The 24,441-nt window shown below is 36.4% G+C and overlaps 1 protein-coding gene across 1 annotated transcript; it reads right to left on the bottom strand.

Annotated features, from left to right (window-relative positions):
- Nucleotides 1-6,957: 6,957 nt before the first annotated feature.
- Nucleotides 6,958-23,933, bottom strand: LOC139707907 (estradiol 17 beta-dehydrogenase 5-like). Its single transcript, XM_071619885.1, has 9 exons — nucleotides 23,626-23,933; nucleotides 18,973-19,140; nucleotides 18,058-18,174; nucleotides 17,164-17,241; nucleotides 16,624-16,746; nucleotides 14,497-14,606; nucleotides 13,827-13,992; nucleotides 8,366-8,448; nucleotides 6,958-7,224 (listed from the first exon to the last, which is right to left on the bottom strand). The coding sequence occupies exons 1-9, from the start codon at nucleotides 23,707-23,709 to the stop codon at nucleotides 7,182-7,184; spliced, it is 972 nt and encodes a 323-aa protein (XP_071475986.1). The 5' UTR covers nucleotides 23,710-23,933; the 3' UTR covers nucleotides 6,958-7,181.
- Nucleotides 23,934-24,441: the final 508 nt, after the last annotated feature.

Consider the following 24,441-nt stretch of genomic DNA (forward strand, 5'->3'; position numbering starts at 1 on the left):
CCCAGATTGGATTCCATTCATCCTGTGTCTACTTTCTTTGGAACCATCAATGCAATACCCTACTGTTACCTCTTGAGATTTATAGGTACCAAGCCCCATCCAGGAATGAAGTGACCATCATTGGGCTCCACATACTGATGTTTGGAATTTATTACCTTTCACTTCTCAACCTAAGTTCTGCTTCTTCTTCTGCCTTCACAGGGCAATAAATAATGGGAATCACATCCCCTACTGCCTGTCTAATGATTATCCAATTCTATTTGCTGTCTAATATTGATCCAATATTGTATAGGAGGATTGAGATTAAAAGAATATTCCATATGTGAGAAGAGAATTGGAAACAGTTCTCTTATTTCATATGGAAAAAATTTTAAATGATCTACTACACAGTAATAAAAGCAAGTTTTTAATAATTTTTCTCTTAAAGTATTATCATGCATTATGATAAGAGATGGAACCATATTAATCATTTGTTAGCTGGAAACCTCTCATCCCTCCTCTTTTTTATTTTCATTGGTTATGGTTTGGGATTTTTTTTTTCATTATGAAGCCCCTTCTTGATCATAACTATGAGAAATGATGAATGAATCATGCACCATGCACACAAAGAATTTTTAGAAAAGGATTATGGAACAATTATTGAGGCCTCATAAAATTAACCAAATGTTAAAAGGAGAAAGAGGTAGCCTTTTTAATTTTCTCACTGGTGAAAATGTTTTCCATAATTTTTCTACCATGTCCCAAGAGGATGAAGTCCTGACAAGTGTGCAGTATCATCTATATTCATTGTGACATTCTGCTCAGTGGAAGACAAATGATTACAGTCACAGGAAGTCAGTATGCACTAGGTAACCAGAGACTAAAGTTCATTTTCTAGCTTTAACCTGTCAGGTAAATTTGAGAAAACCATTAATATGCATGATGCAAAATGTAGACACTTTATATGATTTATGACCATGTTCAATATTATCCCCAAAAAGAAAAAATTGGAAAAATCTTAAATTAATATAAATTTTGGAATACCTGTGTAAATATTGATGCACTTGATGATGTGGAATTTTGAAGAAATTAAAAATCAAACATGAGTGTTTATTAATATAAATTAACAAATATAGGAATACAAGCTTTTAATTAAAAGAGCAGGGAATATATTATAATCAACAGCATAATAAGTGTATGAAATATGCATGATACAAAAGGAAAGACTACAAACTATAAGTACTCATTCTCTTTGAATAGTGAGAATAGGCTGGATCTCCTACACACATTTTAATCACCTGACTTTTTTGTCAGGATCATAATTTGAAAACAGTGATTTATTGTATATATTGAAAAGTTCTGCCTGTAACACAGATCCTATTTTCTTGTGGTTTTGATTTTATTAAGATAATCCCTTTCTCAATCACCCATTATTTGAGAAAATGAACTATCTAACTCCACACAGAAGCAAATATACAGAATTTAAAAGGACAGTTGAGCATCTATCAAATTTTGATCCTCACAGAAAGCATCAAAGGTGAAAATTGAAAAAAAAATAGCATTCTAATTTGCAAAATATATTCTGAATCTTCTTATTTTGCTTTCTAATAAAAATGTCCACTGTTGATGAATGACTAGTGTGCAATAAACAGGTGCCAAGTCACGTTACTTAGTGAAGGAAAATTAACTGAGAACTCTAGGACATTATTTTGCAAGATGCAACAGAAGCTATAGGGTCTTTCTGAAAAGAGGGCTCTGAGTGATTTCTCAGTTTGTTTTTCAGTTCACTACAATTAACATTTCACTTTTGTATTCTAAGAAAAGTATTTACTTATACAAGGTGAGAAGCTCTGACCCTGAAAATTGAAGAGAAAGGAATTTCCTGGCAGAAAACCAGCCCTCGCTCAAAGTGTTTTTGCTCAGTACCACAAACCTCACTGAGAGCCCCCAGTCTTGTCTGTTATGATTCCATTTACTATTAAAATTCTGCCTTGCACATTTGGAATATGGTCTCTCCTGACTCTTCCTGGGTTGCAATACCTGGACATTGTCACAAGCACTCGTCTCTCTGAGATCAGAATGTTCTTTGACACAGATCCTAGTCTATAGCTGGTCTACTTGGACATGGTACCATGTGCCCAAGACTCTACCTTGGTGTCCTGGAAATAGAACCACAAACCTTTGCTCCACATCCACTGCACCTCACTAGTCAATGACTCACCAACATCTGTGGTCAACTCTGTTTCTTTATACAATCTTGGGGTTTTTTTTTCATTTTTGTTTTTCAGAAGTTGCAGGCAAATTTAAATCACAGAAAAAGTGAAATGGCAAGATTACAGAAAAAAATGTTATGGCCATATGTAAATATCTGTTATATAAGGAGTTTATAACAGTCATAAACAATTCTTGGATCTTCAAATGACAAATTATAAAGAGCTCTTCTGTGTCTAAAATATATCTGGCCATTCCTGTATTGAGAGATATTTTACTCTATCCTGGAACAAACCTCTGTGCTATTAAATCTGAGAACTAAAAGAGTCGTTCCTATATTATATGCATATATTTGCATCCATAAATCAGGTGAGAAGTGAGCCCAGCTCTTTCTTTTTTTATAAGTAATTATATTGAGATCATGGTATTTTTGATAATGTTTGGCAGATATGAAAAGAAGAATCAGAAATCTCACAGTTGATAGCTGAGACCTTGGGTGGCCTCTCTGGTCACCAGTCCCAGATTCCACTGAGACACACTCTTCCCAAATTCTCTGATCCATTGTGGTTGGCCTGTTGTGCACATTCATGATGATCAACACAGCTGCTTAAAAAGGGCTCCAAGGGGAAACTAGATGACTCCTACCTTTGAATTTCAACGTCTAACTGGGAATATACAAAAACAAATTATTAACTCAGGCTTATCACAATTTGTCTGAAATGGTAGGACAGGTGTCATGTTGTAACTATGCTGCAGAAAAATCTGAAAGTAACAGGCTTTTTTTTTATTATTCTCCATACTATGGAAGTTTTCTGTCAGAAATGTAAATATCCAACAATAAGAAAATATTAAGTTTATGAAAGCTAATAACTCCAAGTGAGAACCATGCTTGACATTACACAGATCAATAACCAAAAAGGCACAAGCTACTTTTATTTTTGTTGCATAAGGTGTTGAAGAGTGTAATATTGAAAATTACTGAGTTCTGATGTTTTCAGTTCAGTTGTAAGAAATAGAAAATTTAACTCAACCTGTTTGAAAGTTTGAGGAAATTGATGCAGATCGCAATTTGGGGGCAATAAACAATTGGTTGATTCTATTAGGAATATTGATATAATACATAGGTATTATGGGAAAGTGTAGTACTAGGTCATTTATTGAAGATCTTTCTGCTTTTTCATAGAGACCTTCAATATCTATATCATGAGGTCTAGAAACACAAATCTTCCATGTCAGACTCCAAGTGGAAACCACGTCTGTCAAACTGCAATCCTCTCTGGCTGCCATCAACTTGACTTTGTTACCTTACCCACTTCTTGGTACACTCCTTTCATTCTCTTAGCTTAAATTTCTGCCCTAGATATGTGACATCACCTGTCCTTCTTCATGCAGACACCAGAAACTCCCCCAGTTTTTTGGATTTTTCCTAAGAATTTCTACTCATGCCTAGAGTATACTTGAGGTAACCGAGGTAAAATCTTAACTGTGACCATGCCATGTTAAGCAGGTTACTTGCTCTGTAGCTTCTACTATGTTTCCATGCATCAATTTGTGATCCATCTGAATTACAACAGTCATTGGGTCTCTCTTCTTTCCTCTGAAAAGTTCTGAAATGTTAACATTGTGTTAAATAATATTCATCTACTGAAGGACACCTAGGTTGGCTCCATAGTCTACCTATTGTGATTTGAGCTGCTAATAAACATTGATGTGTCTGTGTCACTATAGTATGCTGATTTTTAAGTCCTTTGGGTATAAACCAAAGAGTGAGAAAGCTGGGTGATATGGTGGTTCCATTCCCAGTTTTCTGAGGAGTCTCTATACTGCTTTCCATAGTGGTTGCACCAATTTGCTGTCCCACCAGTAAAGTATGAGTGTACCTTTTTCACCTCATCCTCACCAACATTTATTGTTGCCTGTATTCTTGATAATTGCCATTCTGACAGGAATGAGTTTTGATTTGAATTTGCATTTGCATTTCTCTAATTGCTGAGATGTTGAGCACTTTTTCATATATTTGTTGACCAATTGTATTTCTTCTTCTGTAAAGTGTCTGTTCAGTTCCTTAGCCTATTTATTGATTGCGTTAAGAAAATGTGTTATATATACTCAATGGAATATTACTCAGCTTTAAGGAAGAGTGAAATTATGGCATTTTCCAGTAAATGATTGGAGCTGGAGAATATCATGCTAAGCGAAATAAGCCAATCCCACAAAACAAAAGGCCAAATGTTTTCTCTAATATGCGGATTCTAATTCACAATAAAGCCGGTAGCACTAGGGAAGAATACATTACCTTAGATTAGGTAGGGGGACTGATGAGAGGGGAGGTTAGGGGAAGTGAGGAAAGGAAAGTTAGAAGAATGAAACAGACATCATTATTGTATGTATATATGTGACTACATGACCGATATGATTCTGCAACATGTAAACGCAGAAAAATAAGAAATTATATTCCATCTATGTATGATATATCAAAGTGTATAAATGCATTCTACTATCATCTATAACTCATTAAAGCAAATTTTAAAATTTAGAAAACCAAATAACAGAGTAAATGAAAGTTCGGAAAACTCCTCTCACTCTCTATGTTTCTCCTATAACAGACCTACTGCTGGGTGAGGCCTGATCTGTTCACCTATTGATCTGTCCTTGTACCAACTATCTGGGAGAAACATGTCTATAATGAGAACTAATCATTTTATGGCTATTCATATAGACCAATTCATTAAAGCTAAGTCTTCAACCAAAAGACTCATACACATTTGATTGAAATAAAACTTGAGCTATCACAAGATTTTAAGTTTCCCAAGCAATTCAAAGTCTAGGCATCAATGGAAAAAATTGAAAACTAAATAAATCATTGCTCTTTCATTATGACTTCAGTGACTGAGATGGTGGTCTCTCCAACATCTCTTTCACCCAGATTATTTGTGAGTCTTTCATGTTAATTCCATTGGCATTAATAGGTGGTCATTGCTTCAAAGGGACTGTGACCCAGTCCTAGTCAATGCCACATGAGATGGATCCTGCTAGGGGCTTCTCTGCAAGTATCCCTCTGGTGTAAGAAGGCAATTTTAATAAGAGCTGGCTCCTTTTCCTAAATTGGATATTGTGCTGCTGTGCTGGGTGCTCTGCTCCCAGCCTAATAATGTCAACACACAGAAGAGGGAAGGGCCAGGAGTAGATGGGAGAACTTCTGGACTCATATGAACAATATCCACAACTTATTCTTCCTCTTGCCTTTTTGTTATGGGAGTAAACCTGTCTAAGAGATATGGTATGTTTGCTGCACTGTGAGAAACAAGTCGCCTCTCTGATCTGCTGAGGTGTGTTGCCAAATTTCAGCAACTGTTTTTGAGGTTACACTGCATGCCAAGGCAAGGTGTCTTAGAGATGATAAGTACAGCCTCGCTAACTGGTATCTTCCAAAGTTTGTGACCAGATAAGATGCAGTGACTTGTAGTAGAGTTAATTTGCTTTGAGGAAAGAAGTTGATAGCCCTGTTGACACTTCCTAAAAACCAAAAACATTCTGTGATGCAGCTTTGGCAATGGCAGGCAGACAGGCAAAAATACACTGAAATTGTCTGCCATTGTGAATCTCCTTTTTCTTCATTGCATGCTTTCTTTGGTGCTTTAGACAACTGAATGTTTACAAACGTGTATACTGTTCATCCCCAAGAATCTAATGGTTTCTTGATGTTTCCATGGGAGAAACTGGAAGTTTGCTAGTCCAACATTTTCTCACATCACTCTATATTCTAAATTTTCAAGTGATTTATGAGATTCCTTTCTATGAATGCATCCAATTTGACATAAATATTTCCAAACATATTGTAAGATCAATTCAGCTTTTCTTCTAATGCTAATCACAAATCCAGCTATGGTATTTGATAAAGTACACAGAGTGGTTTTTTTATCTGTAGAGTATTATCATCAAAAGAACATTTGGTGGAAGGAAAACAACAGAGTAGAGGAAAGGAATTAAGAGAAAGGAGGGAGGGGAAAAAGGCATAGGAAAGTACCTGGGGGATGAAATCTACCCTATTATGCTATTTCCAGGTATGCATATACCACAGTATATGAATAAAATAAAGTCATCTAATATATACAATTTCATGTACATCACATTAAGTAAATCACAATAATAGTAGGAAGACCAGGAGAGTAGAGGAAGCACTTCATGGGGAGGAGGAGGACAAGAAGGGAAGTTATTGAGGTATGAGATTGATCAAATGTTAGGTGTATGTGTGAATTTGGCATCATGAATCTCACTACTATGAATAATTATAATGTGCCAGAAATAAAGAATTTTTATCATAGTCCTCAAGGAGAGAAGTGTTCCTCTCTGCTCACTTCAGCCTTGGAACATCTGACCCTCACACTTTTTCCAGGTGGGTTTTCCTCTCACCCCCTTGACAACCATCTGAAAAGTGAACCTTATTCCTTAGTTTTCAGGAGCTCTGGTCCTCAAGCTGCAGGAAAGGAGCCCTTGACCTGATGCTTATCCTGGACCTATGTGCTTCATCTTGCAGACCATGAACCATTATCTAAATGTATTCTCTTTTCTGATTATTCCCTGGGCTAGAGAAACACTTTAAAATAAATACCAATTGCTACTTCCTTAGATCCTGAGAACTCCTATATTCCCCTACCTCAGAAACATCACCAAACCCCTGCTTACAGGCTGGTAGCCAAATTAGGTTTTGTTCATAATCACTCAAAAAGAAAGTAATCATACACATAATAGAGTGACTATAGAATCTTGAGATAAACAACTTTATTTTTTTCAAAAATTTTTCAAAAATTGATGAAATTTTAGTGTCTTCCTTACTGGACTGGTGAAGGGTGCTCCAGCAGTATGTGCTCCAGCTAAGATACACGGGTTAACAACACAAGTGATGTGTCCCATCAGTACCACTTGAGCTGTCTCCTGCATCACAATCCACATGGAGGATACCAGTAGAAGTCATGACAAAACTGTCCACGTTAATATTCATCAGCAAATGGATAATTTGGATGATCAGCCCCACTAAAATGAGAAAGAAAAGTGTGTAACAGACTCAGTGACACCTTTTCTACAGGGGTAAAGAAGAGACATCTACAAAATCCATTATATTTCCTGAGTGGTTGTGAAATCAGCCTTTCCTACTTTCCTGAATATAGCTTTATCAGAAAGGTAACTAAATTATTCAAGTTCTATTCCCTTTTCTAGAAGAGCACACCAAGAACTCACTGAGACAAGAATTCAAACAAAGATGTCTTTCCTTATTTCTTCTTCTCAGTGAAAACCGATAAAGATTGCACCATGGATACATATTTGTAGAAGAGGACACATCCATTTATGCCATCTTTAGTATAAAAACAGGTTTAGATATTGACCAATACAAAAAGTATTTTAGCGTAGAGTATTTGGATAGCAATTTAACGTCCATTTCAATAATTCATTAATTATTTTCTCACTGTTGATCACTCATGACACGGTACTACGTTCAGATATGGAAAGGATGTTGTTTATAAGGTAGACGTCCCTCTACAGCTCACCATATAATATTTACATCTCTATACTTTAGTAACAATACAAGAGAAAATCATTACTTCCTGAAGTATTTAATAGGGAGCAAGAATTGCCAATTGCTTGCTACTCTCTCTTGGTATTACGCTCCTCCTTTTTCTTCTTTTTTATTTCTATAAAATATATTAGAAATGATAACAATACACCTTCCAGTTTTTAAGGACATATCATCATTGATTATCTAATCCCTTCTCACATGTCATCACATTAATTTCTATTATATATTAACATTCCCTCAAGCAGAAGGGACATATATTCCTTGTTTACCCTCACTTATAACATATGTGCACTGTCAGACTCTATAACCATAAAGCATCAAGAAGGAGTAAACATTTTTTCATGACTCTAATTCTCTTCGGATGTTTTCTCCGCACACTCTTCCCTTGCTTTTGAATCTCTCTTCTCAAAAATGACTTTATCCTCTGCATTGAGATGTCTCCATTTTCAAACTCAAAACCAAATGTTCTCCCTACGGCCTCCACAGGTGCCATTTGTCAGCCACATCAGTGGCTGAGGTCTGATCAAATCTCCATTGAATAAGAGCGAAAGACTTGAAACTAAAACAAACAATTGTCACAGGTCAACCAACATTACTTACAACTCAGCAGCAAGGTATCGATAATTTCTGTTCAGGTCATCTAGGTCTTTCATGTCTTCTGCAGTCAACTCGAAATCAAAAACCTACCACACAAGTAGAAAGTATTTAGCATAGGTGGACTATATGTTGCCAATCCTGGAAATCCAATGAAATCAGATAACTGAAGAAACATTTAAAATATCTGAGAAGATTCCAAAACTTATTAAAGACATGGACCAAAACACTCAAATGCTCAATAAGTATCAGATGAAAATTAAAAAGAAATAACTTCTAATATATAATGTAGTGAAACTGTACCAACTACAGACAAAGAGAGATCATTAAACAGAAGCTGTAGCAAATAAAGCTAATGTTATACCAAGATTACGGTGTCATGTACTTAAAAGACCCAGAAAACGCTAGAGGCAACATTTTGAGATATGCAAGATAATTCAATAATTTCCAAAGATACTCTTTGATATCTTTCATTTTGTGGAGAGAGGGGAAGGTACCAGGGTGTGAACTCAAGGGTACTGGACTACAGAGTCACATCCCCACCCCTATTTTGTATTTTATTTAAAGATAGGATCTCACTCAATTGGTTAGCACCTTGCTTTTGCTGAGGCTTCTTTGAACTCTCCATCTTCTTGCCTCAGCCTCCTGAGCTGCTGGGATCCTAGGCATGTGCCACTGTGACCAGCTACAGGTCGGTTTCTATATTGCAGGAGTGGAAACTTCAAACTCAAATAATGATTTTTGTTCAACAACTTTCAAGTCAGAAATTCTTAAAATACTAATTATATTCTGGTAATTAGGTTAATAAAGTCAAAGGAGGTGGTGGAAAGAGAATCACCTTGTTTAAGTCTGAGACATTTTAAACATGGAAACAGTTTTCACAAATTGCTAACATGCCTAAACAAATGGATACTTAAATCATAAGTAATTTCCTCAAAAATGGTAAGAGTAAAATGTTGATAATTTAACAATTGATGAATGAGGTAAATGGAACTAACAGAATTCTTTGAAATTTTCTGTGCATTAGGAAATTCTCACAATGAAAAGGGATTAGCAGAATGATCACTACTGTATGAATAAATCTAACAGAATATATACAAAGGCCTTCATGGAGAAGTTTACTTAAGAGGTTTCAAGTTGGCTGAATATAAAGTCAAATTTCCCGGCTTCTCAGTGGCATAAAACCAGACAAGTAGTTTCTCAACAAGGTGGGTGAACAAACGAAATAAGGGGGTGACTTTTCTGGAATTTCATATTGGACACTCAAAACATATTGGGTACTCATTAAGTTAGACTAATCAAATCAGGAAGAAATGCCCAGCACCACAGCTACTGCCACAGTTGGAGTTACCAGCCAGATTGGTCTCTCCATGAGCACAGAGGATAAAGGAATTAATGAATCCACATTTTTAAACTAAAAGGTGTGCTACACAATATACTCATATGGGAAGGAAACCACATCTCTCAAGGTGGTGTGTGGAGGACGAAAGAAGGAATCATTTTGCAGCAGTACTGCAGGGAGCCAGCAGCTGAGGGACCTGATTCCTGGCAAATCCAAGTATGGCCTAAATACAGGCCTAGCAAACCCACATGCACAACATAAAGTAAGCCTAAGTAACCAGGAGAAAATCTATTGTGGAGAGAGCTTTACACAGGGGACAACTGGTTGTGAAAACCCTCCTAGCTCACCCTCCCACTGAGATCTTGCTTGCTTCCAGGACCAGCTGGGAGAGACTCACTTGGCTAGGAATTGGAAAGGGTGGGAGATGGAGAGATTGAGTTTGGAGTCTAAACCCAAGACAAGGAACCATGCAGTCCCCAGATGATATAGTGGATTAAAATTTGACCCTTCCACAACATGAGTGGAGCCCAAGGGGAGATCACTGGAGTACAGTCTTTCAGCATGGTCCAGCAATTGCTAGGCCCTACAGGGAGGCTGATTTGAAATCTCCAGGCCAATTCCATGCAGTGAAGAGTCTGGAGCCTAAGCATAAGTCCTGCCTCTAAGAGTTCTGCCTCTGGGACTACCTGTCTCATCCTAGCAATACCACCATGAGGTTGGAGCAAGTATCATTGTCCAAACAAGCCCACCTAACTGCTGAGAAAGGAATCTGAGAATCTTTTGAAGTCCAACAGAAACAATTCTTTAATTTTTGAGATCTTTTTTTCTTTTTTTTTCCTTGTTTCATTTCATGCTCAAATGTGACCTTAATGTTTCATGGACATTTGTATATATTCATATTTGATATTGTTCCTAATTTATAGCATTTTTAGAACCAGTTATTTTCAAGAATCAGTTGCTTGAGGACTAGGATGTTTGATTAATATATTTTAATTTTGTATTATTTTATTTTTATTTTTCATTATTAATTTTTAAAATAAAAAACTTTTATTTTTCTCTCTCACTTCTCTGTTTCCCTTGACTATCATTCCTCCTTTTCCTCTGCTAATGGCCAATCTCTATTGTTCTCTCTTTCGCACTTCCTTTAATTTTTTATTCCATCTTCCCTCCTTTTTCCTCATAATCATTACATCCTACATCACCTCTGTTCTCTTACTTTCCACCATTTGAAATTGTAAACACTATAGCAAACTGTTTTTATTGTATGCAATAATTGTGCATATTATTTGTCTTTACATTGACAACATTGTAGATGTCAAAACAAGAAATATTTGGATTAATGCTGCATATCATTTGATTGCTTCTTGTTATTCTTTCTCTCCACCTAAATGGTTAAGTACTGAAAACCTACAGGGATGCTATAAGTCTATAGAATAGAAACTCTACTATCTCAGATCCATACTGTTAGATGTGTAGACACAAAAACAACATGAAAAGGCAAGGTAAGAATTTGCCCCAAACAAACAAAGATACTCCTATAACAAAATTCATCAACACCAGAAATCTTAAAGAAGGAGTTTAAAATTTGTATAGTTAAACTGATCTAACAAGTAAAGTATGATGTAAGCAGTGAAATCAGAGAAAAAATACAAGAAATGAAAGATCACTTCAATAAACAGACAAATATTCTGAAAAAAAAGATCAAGCAGAAATCCTTGAAATGAAGGAATCAATAAACCAAATTAAAAATTCATCAGGGAACATCACCAACAGACTAGACTACTTAGAAAATAGTTTCAGGCTATGAAGAATAAATATGTAATCTTAAAAATAAAGTTAATCATGCAGAAAAGATGTTAAGAGACCATGGACAGAGATTCCAAGAAATATTAGATAACCTAAAAATTCCAAATTTAAGATTTACTGGTATAGATGAAGGCTCAGAGATACAAAACAATGGAATGCACAGTCTTTTCAATGAAATAATATCAGAAAATTTCCTAAACCTAAAGAATGAAAATGGAAATCCTATACAGAAGCCTTGCAAGACCCCAAATATACAAAATTAAAACAGATCCACACAAAGGCACATTATTTTGAATATGCCTGACATACAGAATAAAAATTATAAAGGCTTCCTGAGTAAAATGACAGGTCATGTTTAGAGAAACATAAATCTGGATCTCAGTTGATTTCCCAACCTAGACCCTGACAGCTAGGAAGTCATAGAATAATAGATGTCAAGCTCTGAGAGAAAATGCATTCCAGCTAAGAGTACTATACCCAGGAACATTAAGCTGCAGATTTGACAGTGAAATAAAAATCTTCCATTAGAATACTGCTGCAATATGTTAAAAGACTAGCTAAATATTGGAAACTCATATCATAATCATGGACTAGAATCTTTAATATTTTAAAGTGCTTTTCTCTTCAAATTTAGTGAGAGTTTCAATGCAATATCAAGCAAACAGCAACAATCTAGGAAGAGATTGATAAAGTGCTTCTAAATTCTTTATAATAGGTCAATCTACAATAGCCAAGATATTTATAAATGAGTGAAGAGGTAGGAAATGTTTTGTGATATAGAAAAGAAAGACTGATTTTCCAAGATAATGAAGATTATGAAAAAGAGCAAATAAGACAACTGATGACAGAAAAGTAGCCAGAAAGGTAATTTCTGTTACTATGAAATTTAGCTATTCATTTTAAAATTATGTGTGCATTTGGATTTTTAGTTAAAATAACATTAAAAAAACTGCAGTTAAAATAAATATGGAGGTAAAGAATGTAGGACTTTTGTAAAGTAATATACTAAAGGATTCTTCAGTTCCCAATGTAAGAAAAATATGCCACTCATCAACCACAAACTAAAGACGTGAAAACAACAAGAGAATCAACATTATTCATGAAAATATACCAAAAGGAAAAAGAAACCATAAGGAGAATTTGGAGAACATATTTCAACAGATACATCTGTATCTGAAAAACAATATTCAGAATACATAAATGTGGTTAATTGTTTGCAAAAATGCTCCCCCAATAATTCACACCTCCCAGTATCCAATATCCTATGTGAATTTGCAGCTTCTTTTACTAAGAGACTCTGTCTACTTCCCTACCCATTGAGTCTCAAATGGTCTATAATTTGCATTGGCCATTAGAACCTGACAGAAGCAGTGATGTGCCCTTTGTGAGTCTACCTAGGCAACAGAAGACTTGCTCTGCAAGGATCCATGCACTGCGTGGGGACACTGCTATGTGATGAGATAAAGCCTGCATCATCAACAGGTAGATGTAAAATTCTATGGAAGGGAGCTGAGACACCCCAGACAACAGAGCAAGCAGGACTGAAGCTGAGAGAGCACATGTTCTGTGGATGCATATTAGAATCTATTACAAAATTGTGAAAATCCAGTGTAACTGGAAGACATTCACTGAGTTCAGGTTGAGCCAAGGCTAATAGTCAAACCTTAGAATTATGAAATAAACAAGTGTTCTTTGCACTAACCTCAATATTATGGGTGGTTTGTTTTGCATCTACTCAAAGTAATGGTTCAAAAAAGTTCTCCTACTTGAGAATAAACAGATGAAAAACCCATCTAAATGGGAAATACATAAACTGACAGGTGACAAGTGAAAAAACTCAAATTGAATAAATATATGAATATTAAAATATATTGAGTATTTGGGAAGTGTAAAAAAAATAATAATTTCAGGAATAAAAGTCTCCTGACAGGTGACAAGTGAAAAAACACAAATTGAATAAATATATGAATATTAAAATAGATTGAGTATTTGGGAAGTGTAAAAAAATAATAATTTTAGGAATAAAAGTCTCCCAATCCAAACTCTATTTTTGGAAAATTAAAAAATATACAAAGATGTCACTTGTAAGAGTTACACAAAACATGGTTACCGATGCTGAAAACCAAATCTCTGTGTTTTATCCAACCTAATTCTATCCAGTTGCACTGTCTGTAGAGTAAAAGAACACACTCTGAAAGCACCTGAAACCTTACATGCAGAGGACATGCTGCGGATATTGACTGGTTCCAATAAGACCCTTGCAAGTTTCAAAGAAGCACACATGTGAAGAACCCACATTCCCACAGCCCTCCTCTATACCTGAATGTTCTCTTTGATTTCATTCTCCTTAAAACTCTGGGCCAGAACCACAACCCCTCGTTGCAGCTGGTAGCGGAGGGCAATCAGGGCTGGGGATCGCTTGTGCTTTTTTGCCAAAGCACCAAGAACTGGGTCATCCAAGAGAACTGGGGAGCTCTGGTCAACCCTGGAAGAAAAGAAAGAAGTGCTTAAGTCCTGAGGCCAAGTAGTTAGGAAGATATCATTTATTTCTGGGTGGTGTTTTTTGTTTGTTTGTTTTTTGGTATGTGTTTGTATATGTGGGGGGGCGGTGTCTAAGGGCAATTACTACAGGTTTAATCAAAAATTATTTTGCTAGTGCTGCAAATGCTTACTCCTTTTTATTTGTGACACAGGGTCTTACTAAGTTTCTGAGGCTGGCCTCAAGTTTACAATCTTTCTGCCTCAGCTTCCCCAGACACTGCAATGACAGGCAAGCACCATTACGCCCACACACAAAACATACTGAGGTCTATTTGAACCACTCTAAATAGGCATCCTCAAATGCAGACCCTAGACCTGCAGCATCAGTGATTTATGGGACCTTCACAGAAGTGCAAATTCTCTCCTGTCCCTGAGCCACTTGAGAGTGATCTTCTGAAATGTGAGTCTTATAGGACATTTGAGGTAAACTCCCTGATGTTCTCATTACCATTGTTTGTCTCGTTGAGTTCCAAGAGCACCATAGGCAACCAGAACAATGTTTTTTGATTTGCAGAAGTCCAGCAATTTCCTCTGGTTGTGATAAACATGACACTCTACCTGCGTTGGACAAGACAGAAAGTATCTCATTCTACAAAATGTTAATGTTAATAAAAACAAAATGCCAAAGAAAGAAATCTGAATTTTTTAAAAAATTGAAACTTGGACTTTAAATTTTGCCATTAACCAAGATTGACCAATGACTCATGAGAATAAGATTGAAAGACATTTGATAGATATTCTGCAGATAACATTTGTGTAAAATTGTTCATCAAAACCTATAAAATCCTAGTCCATAACTCAAGGAGCTTAGAATAATTCTCCCTAATCATATATGTGAGAACAAGTTCCAATTAGAAAAAATCAGGGTGGGACAAAGTAACCCAGACTTGAAAATCTCCCCTCTGCCTACAAGAACATGAACAATGGAAACGTGGAAATCTGAGGCCACCCTACTGTCAGCCAACAGTCTAGTGGTGAAGACTGGCAGGACTACAAAACTCCCAAGAGACTCCCTAGAAAACTGGAAGCCAGGGTGGGCATGCCGTCCCCCTCCTTCCTGAGAGGATTCACTCTCTCCCTTAACAGTTTCATCTTTTTCCATTTTCTTATCCTTTGTAGTAAATTCATGCCTGCAAATCTGAGCCACACGTCTGCAATTTTTCTGGTGTGATGCAAAAACCAGTAACTGAGGATCACTATACCTGCAACTTGATTTATAAAAAGAATTCAAGTCTAAATCCTGACTCCAAATGAGAATGTAAAAACAAGTTTACTGATATAATAAGACAGTTTGGAAAAAAGATCCTGGTTCAAGCATTATATGGAAAAGCATTGGGTGACTGACCAATCTGCGTGAAAAGAACTTAAGAAACATGACAAAGAGCAACATGTGAACCAGAGTGGCATCCTGGAAAGGGGAAGAAGTATACAAGGTATTTCAGAAAAGCAAAGGGAAACATGAACACAGACCTGATTTAGATGGTATGAGAGACTTACAGAAACTTTAGGTATAGTAATGAAATGTGCTGTGTGAGATGTGATCTTCATTCCTAGGAAATGTTCCCTGAGTTCTCTAAGAGTTAGTAGTTCTAGTCTACAATAGACTTTAAAGAAATTTAGCAAAATATTACTCAGGTGTATGCAGATATATCAACAAAAGTCAACATCTAACAGTGTTTCCCAAAGTCAACAAATTTAGATACAAGGTAGAATATATGAATGTCCTATATCATGCTCAAATTTCTGAATGTTTGAAAAATTTCATGATTAAAAAATTAAGATAAATTAATACAAACTTATTTTCAATTATTAGCAATTATATTTGAAATTTATAGTGCACTATCAACATTTATAAAAGTTATGTTCTCTGTTTTCCAACCACAGACAAATAACCATGCCCAGAATAGATGTAATTAAACAGTTGATTAGATATCAGAAAACATGGAAGAAAGAAAGATAAAAGGGCTTAGGCTCAGGGCCAACTGTATATTCTGGTGAAAGTTCCTGAATGTGAATTTGATCCACCATCAGAATCACCATAAACAAGTAATTCCTCTCAGGCCTGCTATGTTCATGAGCTCTGCTGTTTTTCCTAATTGATGCTTCTGGGTCCATAAAACTGAAATAAGCCATAAAAAGGATTCAGGCACCCGACCTCCACACGAAACCTGATCATTGATCTGTTTTCACTCTTTCTTGCTCAATGCCCATTCCTGTGCACTGGACCTCTTTCCTACACATAATTCCTGCCACTACACATTCACCAATCCGGTCTCTGATCATCCTCCATTGCTCAAGGTCAAGCTCACCATGTCCCTGAAGTCAGATGAACAACAACTCACCTGCTAGATCACCTGTACGTCACCCAATTCCTACAAAAACTGGGCACCAAGTTCCTCCCCTCATTTTCACTAAGGATTCACCCAGCACAGGTACAATTGAGAACCCTCCACATCCTCCAAGACTCTTCTGTTCTACAAAGACAAATGAACTGGGGGACAGAAGAAATGGACACTTGGAGGTGGTGCAGACACAAGGAAAGAAATGAGACAGCAGTGAGGATCAGGGCTCTCACCTGGTTGCAGACAGGCTTATACTTGAGGCCTGGTTTATTCAGGATCATCTCCAGCTGCCTGTGGTTAAAGTTGGACACCCCGATGGACTTGGCCAATCCTGCATCCTTGCACTTCTCCATGGCCTTGGGAGGAAGGGGTTGGGAAGAGGCATTTGTACAATGGACTATGTCAGTATAAAGTCCACACAGAACTGTTAAGAGGAGCACTGTCAGGTAATGACAACAAAGCTGATAAACTGACTATTAACAAGAGAAAGATGGTAAAGATAATTGGGCACAGTACTGAGAGCCAGAAAAGGAATCCCTGTGTCCTTGGGAAATCAGACATCACTGCATGTGCAGGCAGGTGGTGCATTTCTCACTGTCACCATTTCTCTCTGCTGTTTCCCTCTACTATATTCGAGGAATTTATTCCTTCCCACCACCCTAAGAAAAATCCTTTCTAAAATATAATGATTGCTTGTCCCACAATTTCAGGAGAAAGTATGACCTGACTGTCACCCTGTGGGCCTCTATGTGATCACTCTCTCAGGCACTCACCTCCCACACAGCACAGAGATCCACGTGGTCATATATTGTTTTTCCATTTTCATCTTTTGGAAAAAGCTCTTCCCCTGGCTGGAAAAGAAGGGATCATCACAGCAGTCTTGCCAAATTCATATGTCCATGTATAGCAATGATGCTAGGTGTATTTATGGAATGGAACATTCAAACTCATGAAATAAGTGGAGTATCACTCTATATTCATCTGTTTACAGAGTGTTTGCATGTGAATGTAAGGAATACCATTAGGTGCTTATCCTCCTGTATTCACTTACATCAAATTATCTATATGCTTATATATATATATATATATATATATATATATATATATATATATATATATATATAAAATTTTAAAAGATTTTTGCAGTTCTCCTCATGGAGTCTCCTACTTGGCTTATGTTACTTTTCCTGTCCCTATACATTGCCCTGTGTCAATTCCTCTCTTTCACTGGGAGGGTACAGGTTTGCATTCAATTAATCACAGCAATAGTGAATTTCAGTGATGACACAGGTTAAACAATATTCCTTATCTACCTAGACACATGTGTATGTGTACCTAAGATGGTCATTCAAGTTTCTATCCAAGATTGATTTGATGCTGGAAGATGAAGAGACCCTATCAAATATTAATCACTATGAAGCTTGAACTGCCCCAAAGTCACATTTACCACCAATGGAAAAGGCTAAAACAAAACCAAGCAAACCTCTAGTAATGCAGATATAATGGATGAATAAACAGACATGTTTCTGAAGATTACTTCTGATCACAAATCTAAATGTTTTTTGACCATTTAGAATTTTACATAGAAACTTAATTCAATCATCCTTGATAATGATGGTCCTAGGAATGGCTGGAATTGAACCGGTTTGATGATGCAAATTGCTTACCTTCATTGAAAATGGGTAATGAATCAAATACAGGTCAACATAGTCAAAATGAAGTTTTTTCAGTGATCTTTCCAAAGAAGATTGCACCAGCTCTGGTCGATGAAAAGTGCACCATAGCTGTAATAGTTAAAGAAAGGAAATTGGACTGGATTCATACATGACTCATATTTGGGAAATTTTTTAACTTCATATTGAGACATTCATTTGTCTGTTGATTGGAAACTGTTGATCACAGAGAAGATATTCTCTTCAGGTCTTCGGTTTCCATTTATCTCGCCTATTCATGTGAATGGGATTATATTTTTGATTATTATTAGCCAATCAATCAAACTATGGAAGTAAATACTCAAAAGATATTATTTTTATCAAATACTAACATTATTGAATCTCTGAATTGTGTTTCATAGAGATTGTAAACCTATTATTAGTCCATTTCATCCATTTATTTCACAAGATTTTTTTTAATTTAAAGAACTGAAGGGAAACACGTTTTGAACATTTTAATATATGCTAAACAAAAATCAAGACACTTTAGCTACATATTCTTTACTCCATATTCACTTTTACTACAAAATGATCTTTGATAAAAACAAATGTTAAAGTTGATATTCAGAATGATAAGAAATTTTAGAAAGTCATCATGGGGAAGACAAAACCATAATCTGGTCATAATTCTATCTGATTCCACAACTAATACTAAATCATTCTGCTGATTCCAGAATCAGAAAAGTATAGAAATTTAAAAGTCATAATTTGTAGACTGTGAGTAGCAATTCATAACCATTCTCTATTTTGAAACTGGATATTATATGTGAATGAACGTTGTACCAATATTCACATTCCACCAATATTTCATCAGCTAATTTTCATTTCTTCATATCTATTTCAATAATTTTTGCACTGTATACACAATACCTTTGAAGTACAAAATATGTCTTCTCTCTTCACAGTGCCATCAGCAATCTTGCTTCTAATGGCCAGTCCTACCTCCTCTTCTACTTGGTATGCATAAGCACAATCAATATGGCGGAAACCAGCTTCTATAGCTATTTTGGTGGCCTCTGTTGTCTTACTATTAGGAACCTAGAGGAACAATCAAAAGTATTTGAGAGTCATATTATGAGAGGTAACTCCTAGTGAGCAAAGAGGACAGGTCACTAGACTGGAAGGAATTTTATATCCCAATGTTTTCTTCAGACTACCTAAATATGTGATAAGGTACTAGTCCCTTGAACTTTGAATGCCCATTTTTTCTTATATAATACTTCAGGAAATAGCCAAAGTACCAAACTGAAAATAATGGGCCAAAACAATGATCTCCTGAAACTCAACTTTTGCACATGTCTTGTGTTAGTTCTGTATTTAGGGTAATGTCCCTGAATCACTTTGGGTATTTCCTAGTTAATACATGAATCTGGCATCCCACAAGCCCCTTCAGACACAGAAATCCTAGTACACTAGCATCAGAGGACCCTAGGAGTGACTCAAATTCCTTGAGTTTCTGGGAGAACTCACAGGATCCAGCATACAGTTATAGACATGTTATCATTTATTTGATAAATCACTATGTAAAATTAATACAGGGAAATAATTCACGAGATTGATTATAGAAAAAAAATATTATGCAAGGTTCTATGAATCATCTCCAAATAAAGATACACAGATTATATTACATTCCCAAATAATGTGAATTTTGAAACCACTTGGAAAATATTTCCTACAAGAAAAGATGTTGTGATAATTTTCTAAGATTTTCAAATAATTGTTGACTGTTCCTCTTATTTGAGAAGTGTCTGTTTAATTCCTTTGCCCATTAATTTACTGAGTGTTACTTACTTTCTTTCTTTGGCATTAAGCTTTTTTATTTCTTTGTATATTGTTGAAATTAATACCTTATCTACACTGTGGGTATAAGTTTATCTCCAATTCTGTAGAATCAAGAGATTTTCTTTCTGGTTAAATTGACACTATGCTAGGACATAACACAATTTCACTCTCCCAAAGAAAGATAGATATGTGTGTGTGTGTGTGTGTATACATATAAATATATATGGTTCATACATATACATATATATGGATCTAAAGAAAAGGGTAAAACAGTATTTCCCTGAATGTCTCCTTCTGTTTTCAAAATCCTAGCCAAATTATGAAATAATGAGAGCAAGCCTGGACTTCTTCTCCCAGATATTTATTATCTCTAAGAACCTAGTCTTTTTCTTCTGCACTTTGGATGTGAGGGCAAGGTAATGCTACCTGTGGAAACACGCTTTTTTCTTGTATGCCAGGACAGTTGCTCCTTGGCATGTTGGTGATATAAGCAAATTAAGGAAGTGAATGTTGATGATGTCCATGTTTCTGCAGCCTAACTCTCTTGATTCTACAGAACTGGAGATAACCTTTGCCATCCACAGTGTAGAAAAGGCATTAATATCTGGACTATACAAAAAAATCAAAAAGCTTACAACAAAAAAAGAAAGTAAGTAAAACCCAATAAATTAATGAGCAAAGGAATTAAACTGACACCTCTCAAACAGGAGGAACAAACAGTCAACAAGTATATGAAAAAACATTCAACATCTCTAGAAATTAAAGAAATTCAAATTAAAACTACACTGAGATTTCAACTGACTCCATTCAGAAAGGCAACTATCAAGAATATACTTTAAATGGGAAAACTGTGAATTATATTTCAATAAAGCTGATTTAAAAGCCTAAAAAACAGAATACAGTAACAGGGCGGGGGCTGTAGCTCAGTGGTAGAGCGCTTGCTTCTCACATGTTGGGCACTGGGTTGGATCCTCAGCAACACATAAAAATAAATAAATAAAGATATTGTGTCCATCTACAACTAAAAAATATTTTTAAAAAAGAATACAGTAACAGCTGGGGAAGTGACTTACAACTATAAACCCAGAGTCAGGAGGCTGAGACAGGAGGATGGCAAGTTCAAAGCCAGCCTCAGTAATGGAAAGGGCACTAAGCAACTCGGGGAGACCCTGTCTGTAAATAAAATACCAAAAAATAGGGGTGAGAATTGGGCTCAGTAGGATGAGTACTCATGAGTTCAATTTCTGGTACCAAGAAAGAAAAAGAATACAATGACAATAAATGTTGGTGAAGGGAATGTAAAGAAGATGGTACACTGTACAATGCTGGTGATTGCAAATTGATACATTCTGGAGCACAGTATGGAAATTTTCCAAAACGATAAGAATGGAACCACAATTCGACTGGGTTATCCCATTTCTCTGTATGTATCCAAAGGAGTTAAAATTAGCGTGAAGCACCCACATTAATGTTTAAAGTACTGGAATTCACAATAGCTAAGCTAGGTGCACTTCAACAAATAAATGGTTAATGAAATGTGAAAGATATACACAATGGAATATAACTCAGCCATTAAGCAAAATAATTTTATGACATTTAGCAGTAAATGAGTGAATCTGGAAACTATCATGATAAGTGAAATAAGGCAGTCCCACAAAATCCAAAGTTGGAATCATCTCTCTAATATGTGCATGCTAACACACAGCAAGTGGGGAGGAAAGGGAAGAATAGAAGTTTGGAGTTTTAGACAAAGAAGAATGACGAAAGGAGGTAGGAATGGGAATAGGAAATACAATGGAATATATCTGACATAACTCTCACATGTTCAGGCTGGGGATATAGCTCATTTGGTAGAGTGCTTGCTTCACATGCACAGGCCCTGGGTTCCATCACCAGCACCACACTTACACACACACACACACACACACACACACACACACACAAACTTTCATATGTTCATATATGAATATACCACAGAGAATGTCCACATCATGTACATTTAAAAGACTGGGATTCTAATTAAAATAAGACATACACCATGTTTTTATTAATATTTCAAAATCCACTCTACTGTTATGTATAACTAAAAGAACAAATAAAAAATTTACTTAAAAACCTTCTGTTTGTGGTAACTGGGATAGAAGTGAAGGTAATGTGAAGAAGATAAGTGTCACTCATCTAACCAGGGTTCACAGGACAAAATGTCATGAGGAGGAGGAAGCCCTGCTAGGCAAAGCAGTGTGAGGGAGTCAGGTGCTGTGGTTCAGCCAGTCACTACTGGACCCTCCCCATAAAGACTCCTCAATAAGCACTAGTGCCTTGTACGCAGTCTCCAGGTATTTTCTCTGGTCTTTTGGCAACCTATACGACTGCCTTGGAACAAGAGGACTATGAACATGACTGCAGAATATATAAATAAGCACCACTGTTTAGATTACTTAGGGACAGCAGGAATCCTTGTGTGTTATAAAAAAGTGAAGAATCAAGGTTTCCAGAGGCCACCAGGGGCCAGATTGATAATAGGCTTTTGAACAAACAGTAATGTGCTGTGTCACCTCTGGTCCACAACTGTATCTCTGTATGACAGAACTAAACACTGGCCTGAAAAAAATATATACTCTAAGGATATAAACTGACAGTGAAGAAATTATACTCATCTTATAAAGGATAATTCACAAAAGCATCAGCCCTTAAAGCTCACTCTTTGTGGAAGAGAAAATAAGAGTGAAATGGAAAAAAATTGCATCATCTACAAAATTTGGATGATGTTTTGAAATTTCATTTGTTCAAGAGTAAAAACACAAATCAAACATGCTGTTTTCTATTTGACAATTTTCAGAAGCTTTCTTTTTCCATGAAATCAAATTGAATGCAATACTCAGCCCTACCACCTACTGCTAATACTAGCCATTATTTCTCAGGTGTAAGGGCACGTGAACAACAGCTGAAGTCCTAGTGGTCTCCTTCATGCCACTTTACCTTACAATGTAACCAGGTCCTTTCACGTGTCTTACAATTACTCTCTAGATTTTTCCTTAAGTCGTGCAGAAGAAAAAATGCTATATTCAAAGTTCAGGGAATTAATTCCTTTTCACACAATTAAGTGTCCAGAGTACATAATTAGTTCCAGTCTAGTGAACTTGGCTCACTCCACTTTAGATTATAATTAGTCAATACAACACACATGAACAATGACCCCAAAATGAAAAATACACTTCCTAAGTTCCTGTTCGACTTCTCAAGATGTTATATTATACATTCAGCTGAATTTAACCCATGTGAGAGCACATGAAAACTCTACTCAGCCAAGGTCCAACATTTTCTGTGAGCTAATGAAACCTTCCTCATAGTGAAAAGGAAGTATTTCCCATCATTTATTCTTATGCTTCTCAAGTACTTTTAGCAACACAAAAAGTTCCCAAAGTATACAAATGAAGAGAGAAATTAATCCCAGTGCAAGCCAATTGCTGACATTCATCATTTTACCAAGTTGGTAAATAGACTAAAATGTGGTGGAGCAGTACCCAGAATACTCAATAGGTGACCACACCATCAGACAATGATGCAGAGCAATGTCTGACCATTTTCTCTCCTGTCCATGATGTAGCTCTAGCCTGGAGAAACAGTAGCACATGAGCCCCCACAGTCACACAGGAAGCAAGTAACTTAACCACTCAGATTGGATTCCATTAATCATATGTCTAGTTTGTTTGAACCCTCAACCCAACCCCCTACTGTTACCTCTTGAGGTTTATAGGTGCCAAAGCCCAGTCCAGGAATGAAGTGACCATCACTGAGCTGCACAAACTGATGTTTGGAATTCATTGCTGTCACTCCTCAGCCTAAGCAGGTTCTGCTTCTCCTTCTGCCTTTAGAAGTTAGTAGATGGAATTCACAGTCCCAGCTGCTTGTCTAATGATTAACCAAACCTGTTGCTGTGGGTCACTCAGCTATCTCAGTCCCAAAGGGTGTGGGGCACGTGGAGTCAAAACACAGACACCAGGAGCTGGTGAGAGCAGGCAGGTGGCAGACTTCAGCAAGCTCATTTAATGCGGAAGTGGTTACAGTTGATGGAGGGCACAGTTCTCCAATCATTAATAAGCAAACAGGTTATATAACATCTAGAAGCCAATCATCTTAATGTAACCACACTGTGAGGAAGTTCTAAATATTGTTAAGCAGCGGAAGGCAGACGGGAAGGATCATTGTCCTGTTGAAAAGGAGCCTTATGAGTTGGGGGAATCATGCCCTGAGGCCCTTGTCTTTCAGTTCTGTGACAATGCTGACCTCAGTCACTGAGAATGTGGTTTCTCAGAAGGCTTGTAGCTGCTGGCTGCAAACCCAGAATTACTCCCACACAAATGTACTTGCTGTCTCATATTTAGCCAAACTTATTCAGGCAGAGTGAGGTTAAAGTAACATTCTACATGTGAGAGGAGAACTGGAACCAGTTCACATTTTTCATACGGAATAAAATTTCAAGCAGATTACTACATAGTCATAAAAATGTGTTCATTTTCAATAAATTTTCCCCTTACAATATTATCATGAGTTATT

Source organism: Marmota flaviventris, chromosome 12, assembly GCF_047511675.1.
Source record: "Marmota flaviventris isolate mMarFla1 chromosome 12, mMarFla1.hap1, whole genome shotgun sequence".
NCBI lineage: Eukaryota > Metazoa > Chordata > Mammalia > Rodentia > Sciuridae > Marmota > Marmota flaviventris.

Excerpts from the sequence above, each read along its gene's own strand:
- LOC139707907 (XM_071619885.1), bottom strand. The coding sequence starts at position 23,709 with ATGAATTCCAAACATCAGTTTGTGCAGCTCAGTGATGGTCACTTCATT. Across the intron at positions 19,141-23,625 it reads GCACCTATAAACCTCAAGAG|GTTCCTAATAGTAAGACAAC; the intron begins GTAACAGTAGGG and ends TTGTTCCTCTAG. Across the intron at positions 16,747-17,163 it reads ATCTCTGTGCTGTGTGGGAG|GCCATGGAGAAGTGCAAGGA; the intron begins GTGAGTGCCTGA and ends CTTCCTCCCAAG.